The 11,820-nt window shown below is 38.9% G+C and overlaps 1 protein-coding gene across 1 annotated transcript; it reads right to left on the bottom strand.

Annotated features, from left to right (window-relative positions):
* Nucleotides 1–2,935: 2,935 nt before the first annotated feature.
* zfand5b (zinc finger, AN1-type domain 5b) lies at nt 2,936–11,578 on the bottom strand. The gene is made up of 6 exons (XM_005470441.4): nt 11,378–11,578; nt 6,957–7,143; nt 6,701–6,854; nt 5,312–5,415; nt 4,775–4,903; nt 2,936–4,092 (listed from the first exon to the last, which is right to left on the bottom strand). Exons 2-6 carry the CDS (start codon nt 7,111–7,113, stop codon nt 3,944–3,946), a joined length of 693 nt encoding a protein of 230 aa, XP_005470498.1. The 5' UTR covers nt 7,114–7,143; nt 11,378–11,578; the 3' UTR covers nt 2,936–3,943.
* Between the last annotated feature and the right edge of the window lie 242 nt (nt 11,579–11,820).

Here is an 11,820-nt window from a genome sequence, read left to right as displayed (position 1 = left end):
TGCCTTCTTGTGCCTGATAAGTGAGTACACTCTGCACTTGTGTATCAAAACAGGGAGCAGGTGTCATAATGTGACCCGAGGCCAGCGCTCACTGAAGCAGACCCTGTTGAGTCACATGGAAACAACAGCCAGCAGCCTGGAAATGTCAACTGGATTTTGTATACATGCCTTTTAGGGGGAAATGTTACAGTAGTATCTCAATTTTTACTAAAAAAAAAAATAAAAAATGCAAAAAATATGTGAAAAAATTCCATAATTCCATAATTTATTCATTGAGCAGTATAACATTTCAATTTATTTTTTTTTAAATCCACACATATAAAAAGGAACAAAATATTCAAGATGAACATCTTTATTGATATGCGTCGTGTACATTCTCCAACATTGGTCCTATGAACAGCATGCTGTAGCTCATTACTGTCACCAGGCGTCAGTGTCACAAACAACTAGTCTGTGGACTTCCAATGGCTGAGTCACAGTAGAGCAACTATGCCAAAAGTCTCATTCTGTCACTGTAAAGAACTAATCTTAAAGCTTAAATTGTAAGAAATACATGCGTAAAATTGGCAATTCATTGTCCAGACTGTTCTGTAATTATAAAATAGTTTTTTGTTAATTCAGAGTGGTACTTTTTGTTGTTGTTGTTGTTAAAAACAAAACAGAAAAACTGAAATCAGGAACTTTTCTGTCATTTAATTATCTATCACTCATTGACTTTGTTTTAATGATCAAAGGGGAGGTCTTTAATGGGGGGGGATAAAACTTGTGAAAATACAGTTAAAAAGGCCTACGTTTTTGCCCTCCAGCTCATTTCGAATACAGGGTAACTGTATTCCGTTACCCTGTATTTATAGATTTGTAATGACAATAAAGTTGAATCCTAATCCTAATTTTCCAAGGTTTCATCTTCTGCAAGTGAAATGCATGCTCAATTGGGTTAAGATCAGGTGACTGACTTGGCTATTTAAGAATGTGATTCTGGTAGATGTTTTTTGTGTTGTTTTTTTTTTTTTTTAGCAAAGTCCAATCTAGCCTTTCTATTCTTCAGACTTATGACTAGCTTGCACCTCGCAGTGAACCCTCTGCATTTACTTTCATGCAGTTTTCTATTTTTATGGTAGACTTTGATATCGATACCCTGACCTCCTGGAGAGTGTTGTTCACTTGGTTTGCTATTGTGAAGGAGTTTCTCATCACCACGGAAATTATTCCGCGATCATCCACCACTGTGGTCTGCCTTGGACATCCAGGTCTTTTTGAGTTGCTGAGTTCTCCAGTACTTTCTTTCTTTTTTAGGATGCACCAAACTGCAGATTTTCCCACTTCTAATACTGTAGCAATTTCTCAGATGGGTTTTTCTGTTTTTGCAGCTTAGGCATGGCTTGTTTCACCTGCATGGAGAGCTGCTTTGACCTGTTATGTCTGTCTGTTCACAGCAAAATCTTCCAAATGCAACCACCAAAACTTCAAATTAACTCCAGACCTTTTATCTGCTTAATTGATAATGACATAATGAAAGAAGTGGCCACACCTGCACATGAAATAGCCTTAGAGTCAATTGTCCAATTACTTTTGGTCCCTTTTCAAAAAGAGGGTGGCACATGTTTAGGAGCCAAAAATTCCTAAACCCTTCATCAAATTTGAATGTGGATATCCTGAAATGAAAGCTGAGTCTACACATCATGTCCATTATATAAGTATAACTGCAGTAAGTTTCAGTGAACAGATAATAGTTGATCACCGTTTTATCCCAAACAAATCTCAAGCTACATTCACCCCATTCATTCAAACTGATTACAGTATCTTACTGCCGTTTAATGGCACCAAAGTTGCCTTGAAGATGGCAACTGACAGCAAGTTGTTGCAGACCATTTTTCCCCAAACATCATTGTCTGTAGCGTGATTGAAGCATAAGTGAGTGCATGTGCTGTCTGTGCCTCACATTATGTTTTTCTCCTACTTTTCCTCTGGTTTCCTGGTCTGGCCTGCTTTTCAGCAACCTGCACACAGCATCGTCCATGTTGAGCTACATCAAGCAAGGTATGTAGATAGGTTGTATACCTATAATCCTTCACTCCAAGTAGGTAAATACCTTCACAAACAGCCACAAAAGCAGGACTATGAGCAGTGTTTTCAAGTCACGTCTGTAGTTATGTCAGTCATGCCGGCCACCTTCTATTTTTAAGCTCTCAAGATAGTTTTCAATTCAGGTTTTATCAAGTACCTTTTTAAAAAAAAAAATAAAATAAAATTATCTGATGGTGATGGGTGGTATCAAGTATCAGGCCCAGGTCAAGAATTAGCACAGGAAAGACTCCTATCCGACCCACGGGATATCTTTAGAAAATGTAGAAGAGAACATAAAATGTACTTTATGGACCATCAGGAAAAGCTAGATGTGCTACTAGGATTTTTTCCTGTAATTTTACACAATTCTTACAATTTAAGTTCCTGCACAGACATGCGTAAAGATTTTTCCATTTACTACAGCAACATTTCTTCATTATTTGGAAAAACTGAGATTTACTTCTAAAACTGCATTTATATCAAGATATCTTAGGGATTAAATTTGTACTTAAACTTAGGTTCCCTAAGAGAAAGAGGACCTTCACTGCTCCAGCCCACTTAAGATCAATCTGAGTCATGAGTCTGGCATGCCTGCCTTACAGTATGCAGACAGTTATGTCAACCTCTCAATCTTAAATATTACTCCAAAGCTTCTGGATGCAGGTCACTTTGACAAATTTGATCAGACTTTTTTTTGTACATTTCACATTACTTACCTAGTGATCCTTGTGTATGGACAGTCTGAATTTTTCTTATTATGCTGGTTTAATGTTAACAGGCAATTCTGTTTGGGTGCTTATTAATCCTAATCCTGACTTTAAACTTAAGTATGAAAGACAAGAAACACAAAATGAAGAGCCATGACATCTTTACCGTTTAGTGAACATAATTTATTTACAATCATACAATTTATTCTGTATTATTAGAAGATTAAGCACACGGCAGTGTATAAATAAAAAGGTTTGTACAAACTTGCATGACTGAAAAGGGGTCAAAACCAAGATGATTAAGCAGCCGGACCAAAAATCAACTGAAATGGTAAATTATTGATAACTTCACTAAGTCACCACCTCATTCAACACTCCCAACACTGTCAATTCAACTCACATTAAAAACCTGAAGAAAACATTCAATAGTGAAGTAAGATGATTATTGAAGGAGCTAAACCCTCCCAAATGTTTTAGCATATGACACACTAACCAGACGTCAAAAAACAAACAAACCAAAAAAAAAAAAAAAGAAAAAATAGAAAAAAGAATTTGTGGACGGTTTGAAGCAGTCATCTGTCCAAAATCAACGGGAGAGAAAACGCTCCAACTATCTTAGGTTTCCGGGAAGGAATATGAGCCAGAGAGAAACAAAGTCCAAGAAGATAAAAACTTACCAAATTCTGGCAAGACGGGAGGGTTAAACACTGACTTCACAGAGCGACGGCTGCAAACGGAAAAGCAAGATATCCATTTTGCTACTCAAGCCAGCAGAGAGCAAGCACAGCTGAGAAGTCCCAGAGTCCAAACAGGCCATCAGAGCCCCTTTCCACGCGAAGTTCAAGCGATTTCAGGAGGATCACAAAAAACAGGCAAGGAAGCTTTTTTCTCCCCCCCCCTTCCCTCTTAAGGGCAATCACATTGACACAAAACCGCCTCACTTCAATCCCAACATTTCTTTAGTTCAATACAACCCCGTTAAAGTGTTTAACTCACACACAAACAAGAAGCTGAAAACATGTGAACATCCATGCACAGGGGGCCCCAAAACACCCTGAATGTGTAACCAAAGAGAAAAAACAAACAAGTCCTTCAGGAGGAAAAGTCGGGCTCGAGTCCATCGTCTGAAAGCCGATCACTCCCAGGCTTCAAAGTCAAACTCCCAGTTTTCATATTCTCTGGATCTTTTCAGCAACTATGACAGGGTTCTCCTTGCGGATCTTTGCGGCAGCTTCAGCTTTATAGTCGTATGGACAGTTGTGCTTATCGGAGTAACGGTGAAGTCCGCAGAACAGATTCCCACAGCGACAGTCGAAACCTGAAACAGCAGAAAAAGGAAAGGTTTTAGAGAATGAGACAGAGGGAGGAAAAAAAAAAAAAAAAAAAAAAGATACCAGAACACACCGCTGCCTTTCACAGTTTTTTGATTTTACACTTTTTAAAAAAAAAAAAAAAAAACAAAACAAAAAACAAAACAAACCTGCAGTCAACCTGTTCTGCTCATTTCCACCTCCATGTTTTTATTCTTGGACTCCAGTGGTTTTACTTGGTTTACAGTTCAAAAGTAATCGTGATTACTTAAACCTGAGATGCTCAATTTTGATTTTCTTTGTTTAAAAAAAACAAAACAAAAACAAACACCCCCCCCCCCAAAAGGTGCTTTCCTTCAATGCCAAATTTGACTTTCATAATAAAACAATTTCATCTTTCCAGTTTTCCTCAAACTGCACTAAATTACGAGTACTGAAAGAGGTACAGAAGCCGTTTTAAATGTAACTTTATTTTTTTTTAAGTTGTACATTATTGTTGTCGTTTTATTTCATTTTGCTCAGACTCATTATCTGATCTTTGGACTTTGAACTGCTAATCAGCACGTAAGGCACTATATACAAATGAAGTTTAATTGATTGGTGCAGTCCCTTATTTCTTCGTCGCCTTCATCAACTGGTGTCTTGGTACATTTAGTGACATAAAAATCCATCATTTGTGAGACATCTTACCTGTAAGGCCAACCTTTTTACGACACATGAAACACCGGTTCTTCTTGGGTTTGGGGGGCTCGGGGGTTTTGGACTCTTCACTGCCAGCAGTGGAGGGATGCGAGGCTGAGACGGCTGGCTGACTCACAACTGGAAAAAGAAGGGGAAAAAAATTACTTAAACTAGAGCTAGGCCTTCGTATAAAAGTTTGTAAACTGGGTGGTGAAAATACAAATATACTGTAAAAAAGCAAAATTTTCTTTCATTTCTACCTTAAATAACCTCATACTAATGACCCTTTTCTCATTTCATGGTAAAAATAAGGGCAAAAGCAGAACATACCTGTTAGTCACACTTTTCCACCCTCAGGACTGAACATGTGCACTTAGTAAAATGGTCATCTGTCTCTATGTGTTAGCTCTGTAACAGGCTGGCGACCTGTCCAGGGTGTACCCTGCCTCTCACCCTAAGACAGCTGGGATAGGCTCTAGGCTCGAGTGACCCCCCCAACCAAGAGAATGGATGGATGGAGAAAACAGATTCATTATTGGTGCCCACCTGGCTCTGTGAGCTCCACTTTGCTGCCTGATGCCCCTTTCTCCTCAGAGGAGAGACTCATCTCAGTCATCTGTTGTGTTACAGAAATGGCAGGTGAAATCCCACTGCAAAGGATAAAAAAGGAAAAAACTAAATAAACAGGTTTAAAGCGGACCTATTGTGCTCTTACTTTCTGTCATGTTTATATTGGTGCTCATGTTATGTACAAGTAATCTCTGCACTAAATGCAGATATCTCATACAGTTTTTCTTCTTTTGAATCTCTATGATGTCACTTTAAATGGATATTCCCAGATATGATGGTCTTAGGCAGAGAAACAGCCAATCACAGATAAGTCTGCTTAAAGGGAGAGGATCTAAAACTGCTCGTTTCAGACAGTGGTTGTATTTGAATTGTGAATCATACTAAGCTGCTCTACAGTAATCAAAAAATAAAAATATGGAGCTGGAAATAAGCAGAATAGGTCCACTTTAATATTCCTATGTTCCATATATATGCAACACTTTTGAGATACTACAAAAGGATCCATTGTTTTAGGGACAACTCTACCTTTACACAAAGTTTCTGCAGGTCTCCACAAGTTATATTTCCAACTTTTAAAGACCATTTTAAAAGCATTGTAAGTGGAATTTAAGATTTTTTATTTATTTATTTTTTTACACTTATAGGAGGTGTGGGCGGGTAACATTAATGATTACTAGTCCCATGTTGGTTTTATAATTGATTGATGTTCCTGACAGGGTTATCAATACACTTTTTCCCCAACGTTTCTCGATTTATCCATACACCTAAGGCATCAGCTATGATCATGAAGTAGGACTGAAAAAGTAAGGTCGCAAATACAAGCAGCAGCTGAAACAAGTTTCCTCTGTAGGGTTGCTTTGTTCAGTCTAAGAGACAAAAAAATCTAAGCAAATTGGAGCAAAGCTGCTGCTCCTACGTGGTTCCCTTTGGAGGTTTTCGGGGCATGCCCAACCAGAAGACACTGAGGTAGACCCTGAACCCTATGAGATGATTATACATCTCATCTTGGGATCCCCCAGGAGAAATGGGGAATTGGGGCTGAGGAGAAGGACATCTGGGAATACCCTCCTTAACCTACTGCCACTGCCACCCCAAGGTTAGATAAGCAGAAGACCATGAATGGATGAAAACTACACATGGTCGTCAGTGGTCACAAAATAATTGTACAGCTGTAACAGAGTACTGATTGGCTTTAAGGAAATCCTAGTTTTTACCTCTATATAAACTAAATCTTGATGGTTGGTGATGTTTTACACTCCTGCCATAGATGCCACTTCCTGTCACCTATGGCAGGAAGTGGCCATAGATGACCATAGATACTGTTAGAAGGCAGTATAATACCAGCACACTGCTGGGTCCACTCACCTGAGTGCCTCTGTGGCGACGGCAGCAGCATCAGAGGCAGCGGCGGCCTCAGCTGCCACCTCTGCAGCAGCAACCGCAGCAGCCGCAGCATTATTCAGGGTGGCCTCTAACCTCTGGATGGCAGAAGCCTCAGCTGTGGAGGTACTGCTGCTGCCTGAGGACAAATAAATCACAGCATGCCACAGTGAGACACCGGGGATGAAGGCAGAGCAGCTGCACACAGACGAGGGGAAGAAAATAAAACCTGAGGTCTTACCCACTCCACTCAAAGAACTGACTCCTCCATTGTTCTGTCGTGACAGGTGCTCCTTGTGGCACACGGAGCACATGCCGTTAGTCCTGGGGTTGCCATAAAAACCACAGCCAGTGGCACAGAGCATAGGAACTGGGCTTTGATTGGTCTCCTGGGCCATAGCGGTATTTCTGCCACCTGATGAGCTGACCTGGAGACAGACACAAAAAATAAAAGGCATCATTACCACAGCGGACACACAGGACAACAAATTTTCCAGTGGAGTCACTTAGCACAAAGACACTACTGAAGAGAAAAGAAATGTTCATGTCCTAAACTTGAAGCAGTTACATTCACATCTGTACCTGATGTGCAGCCTTTTTATTAAATCACACTGACTCAGTTGGAAGCTGTTCCAAATCAGCTGTCACTAAACCCATTATCACCATCAGCTTCACATGCTTACATCTCATTATCTGTAATGAACTCAACTATTCGTTATTCTTTTGGGGACATACATTTTAAAGAGCAGCCAATCACTGAAGCCAATAATTCAGGTTGTTGCTTTACTTTGTAATTAGTTTCACTTCAGTTTAGTATTCTCCCTGAAAAGTTAGCTACTCATGTGATTTATAAGGCTGCATAATATCTGGATGTTTGCTCACTGGATCCTCTGATGTTTGCATTATTTTAATGTGAAATAAATTCTCAGCTTGTCCAGCTGATGATTAGTAACTAATTTGTGTATTTATTTGACATTTTGAAATAACTTTTATTGAGCAATTTTACTTTTTAGATATTCGCTACAGGTCATGTGTGCTGCAACGGGAATTTCAACTTACCTACATAAAATCTAAAAAATAAAAACTACAATAATATGCAAAATAAAATATTAGTTGGTTCAAACAGGAAAGGGCGCGGCAGAAGAGTTCACAAGGAAGGAAGAAGCTTAAACGAACATCAATCAAGAAAAAAAATAAATAAATAATACACCAAAAGTACAAACGGTGACTACAGTGGAGTTTTTATTGTTTTTAATCTTAGTTTCACTTCACTGCAAAAGAAAAGAGGTCTTTGTCTATTGTGACTTTACGCCACTTAAAAGGGCTTAGCCAAAGGACTAAACACCACCACAAACATGAAAAAAAAGAAAAGCCCACATTTTTTGACACTTCCCCAGTGACAGTACACAAATACAACATGTAGATTTATTTTTTCCTTAAGAACCTACGCATCACTACCTCTGGCACTTTTAATACCCGGAAATAAAAATGAATAAAAACCAATGGACGATATCCTACTGCTTCACAAGGACAGTTTCTCCATCTTTGCTATGTTTAAGTGTGAGCGAGAAGCAAGGCTTCAGAGTGGCAGCGAGAAGGACTACTGAGACCTTCTGTTGTTTTTAGTTTTCCTCTGACTGATCATTGTAGCTGAAATCACAGCATAACCATTAACTAATGCGGACGGTGATTATTAACTTTAGATTACATCAAACCCCAAAGAAAAGGTATAAAGAAAAATAGTGATATAAATGAATATTTTTTGTACTAAAACCCCTTGACATACTGTTGAAATTTACTCATGAAATCTTTACTCAGATTTTAATCTAATTAAATAATACCCATTAAAACTTGACTTATTTACCTTTTACTGGAGCTTCAGGGGACACCTCACTATTTTCTTTAGATAATAAAACTGCTGAGGTGTAATCACATGACCTGAGCCTCAAGTGCCACAAACCAGAAAACAGCGTGGAGGCACACTGTAAACAGACTTGTTTAGTGATGTTATTTATTTAGTGTGTAAACCAAACAGCATTCTTGACCTTTGCTTGAAAAGACAGAGTGCAAAAAAAAAAGAAGCCATCTTTAATCAGTGCTCAGACTACACGATAATTTCTGTTTCAATGGTCACTCTGTCAGAAAAATCGCGTCTTCCTGACAAATGAATCATGTTTGTGGTAATAAATGACATTTGTGTGTGGCCACACTAGCTGAAACAATTTATGCAGGACACCAATGTCTTCTAAAGACGGTCCTGATCCAATTACAGTAATCACGTCTGAAAGTTTGAAAATCCTTCAACAGTACAAACTGCGCCCAATCTAATGGGCAAGGTTAAAAACTGTCCATGCAGGTACTACAAGAATTTGCCAAAAGTTGCCAACATCAGCATTGCTGGCATCAGCAGCATTGCTTCCTTACAGGTTAAATGTGCAGCTATGATTGATACATCATAGCTCATTATCAAAGTTTTCTTGACCAACTGGCTCGTGACAAAGCATTTCCAAATTATTCAGTAAAAATAAAATAAAATAAAATATAAGCATAACCGAATCAGAAACTAAAAAGAATTCAAATACATGCTATAAAGCCAAATGAAACCCATGAAAATTAAAAAGTGCTAAATAAAATGCACAAAAAGGTAATACACAATAAAAATGATTAGGTAACTTCTTCTTACCCAAAGCTGAAAGCAGCTTGCTTCAAAATTAATCAGGAGAAGAGAGCTCAGTTAAACATTGATGAATGAGCAGGCAAAAGAAAGTGCCAAGTAAAACACAATGAAATGCTAAATCAAATAAAAATACTTTATAAGATGCTGAAAAATACTTTAATAAAGTAAAAAAGCTTACATAATTTTAAAGCTAAAAAGTAACTACGGGTTTACTAAACTAAAGTAAAATAAAGCTAAAGCTACACTTTAATAAATGCTAGATACCACATTAAAGAATAATTTTTGAAAGATAAATAGATAAATACCACAATGAAAAGCTAAACAACTACAGAGAATTCAAGAAAGAACATCTAAATTCACAAAATACTAAAATGCTTTTATACTAATAAAAAAAAAAAAGGATGAAGAAAGAAAACAGACTGTATAATAAAAATGCAAATTCTCTTCCTCAAAGCTGAGAACAGCTTCCTGCCCGCCAAGTTTAGTCTAGTCTGCAGCAGCCTTGTGATGACAAACATTTTTAAAGGAAGTTGTGAAGATACTGCTTCAGGGGAAATCAGCTGTCTACAGTTACAATTTGTACACAGTAGAAGCAAAAAGGGAAGAATTGACATCGCTAAGTTCATATTCTGGTGAGTTACACTAGTCTTTCTCCTCTTCCCCAAAACTGTGGATAGTAACAGACCACTGCAATGTGCAGCTTCACGTGTGCGTGACTGCAGAGCTCCACTTCCAGCCAGGCTCACATGGACATGAGCATGAGGGCTTTCCACTGTCACAGGAGTGCAATGTGACAGACACACACACACCACACACACGAGTTACCTCAATACACCAAGGCTGTGAACACATCTATTTATAGACAACCTCAGGAGTCCTGCAGCCAGAGCCAGAGCTGGAATCGTGCCTAAAAATCTGTATCCGCGTCAGAGCCAAGGTTTCTCCTTAAACATAAGCAGCCCACACACACTTTGCTGGAACATGCAGGTGGAGGAATTTAAACACAGGGGTAACCATAAAAATTCATCACAACACCTGTGAGTACGTTTATCACCCAGACAAAAGGCGAGTCACTCCTCAGCCCTACTTCTGCCTTAATCCCGGAGCTAAACATGCATTTATATATCCCCCAAGGGCTCAGTCAGGTGAGCAAATATCCTTCATCTTCAACTACTTCAAAGCACACAAACAGGGCCACACCGCCGTTTTACTTCTACAAATCCACTGAGTCATGCTAGCAAGCTAATGCACGCTGCTGGCGTTTTAAACCCCTTTTTAAAACCAAAAATTAAACAAATAATTATTCATCGTGGTGCTTGGTAACACTGTGGGTATTTTTCAAGGTGAAGCTGCGGTTAAAAGGGTTACTTAGAAATACTAAAAACAGACTCCTTGCTAAGTACGACTCTCCCGATCTCCCCGTTAGCATGCTAAAGGCTGCCTGCAGCTAGCAAGCTTAGCACGACTAGTTTGCTTTGTTCGCTTTTGTTGTTTGTTTTGAAGCACCAAAAATGTTATAAACAGAAGTCTCTACGACTCTTAAATAAGAGAAACAAAGGGACAAAATACACGCTAAAAATAACTGTTAAAATATCGATGCTAATTAGACACAAACTAGGAAAATTCAGAGCTGCGGATAGCTTTAAGTTGGAAAAAGGAGATTTTTAGAAAGGAGACGGATCGGTTTTTAAATAGCTGTAAGGTTAATGTCAGGTTTAGCAGCTATACAGCCTCTTAAACCTATTTAACGTGTAGTCTTGCCGTTGGAAAACTTTTTAAGGACACGTGTTAAGCAGCCAGACAGTCACTCTTTAATCCTCACTAATTAAGTAAGCCAATTTTACACCAACGTCGACGTTACTCGTTTTGGAAAATGTGCTTTTTAAATGGTTTGTAGCTACAATTAGTCCTAGGCTGAGACACTTCCCGAAACAACTAAGTTACTAACCAGCAGACTGCGGTTTAACTACTCGGTGTTGGCTTACCTTTTTGTGCCACAGAAACGCTGTTTTTTCGGCTAACAAAAACACCTGAATTTCTCTTGTAGCTGACTAACTAGGGCCGTCTAGGTTTAATCGTCGCTTGTGCCCTTTTCTTTTCGGTCCTCTCTCCGCCTGGGAGTGATGTTAGTTGCTCCCGCTGACGTCTTCAGTCTAGGAGAGGTAGTGGCATCTGTTTAGTTTTACGTGTTACGTTTGCGTCCTCCCTGCCTTCCGGTACACGTCATGGAAATTGTGATCTTCTGATTGGAGGGCAGGGTTGTTGGCGAAGAGCCACTAAAGATTTCAGGACAGAGCAGTCCTGGTTTCTACAAACATACCCTTACCCCACATAAGCAAACATCTATGTAGGAAAACAGATTTCAAAACATCAACACAGCACTAAAAGTAATGAGAGCAGACAAAAACAAAACAGTACAAAACATGAC

Source organism: Oreochromis niloticus, linkage group LG7 (assembly GCF_001858045.2).
Source record: "Oreochromis niloticus isolate F11D_XX linkage group LG7, O_niloticus_UMD_NMBU, whole genome shotgun sequence".
NCBI lineage: Eukaryota > Metazoa > Chordata > Actinopteri > Cichliformes > Cichlidae > Oreochromis > Oreochromis niloticus.
The sequence above is the reverse complement of the archived record's forward strand: the minus strand, read 5'-3'. Positions and strand labels throughout refer to the sequence as shown.

Coding starts and splice junctions, on each gene's coding strand:
- zfand5b (XM_005470441.4), bottom strand. CDS start 7,113: ATGGCCCAGGAGACCAATCAAAGCCCAGTTCCTATGCTCTGTGCCACT. Junction 6,855..6,956: donor CAGTTCTTTGAGTGGAGTGG/GTAAGACCTCAG, acceptor ATTTGTCCTCAG/GCAGCAGCAGTACCTCCACA. Junction 4,904..5,311: donor AGTGGAGCTCACAGAGCCAG/GTGGGCACCAAT, acceptor TTCTTTTTCCAG/TTGTGAGTCAGCCAGCCGTC.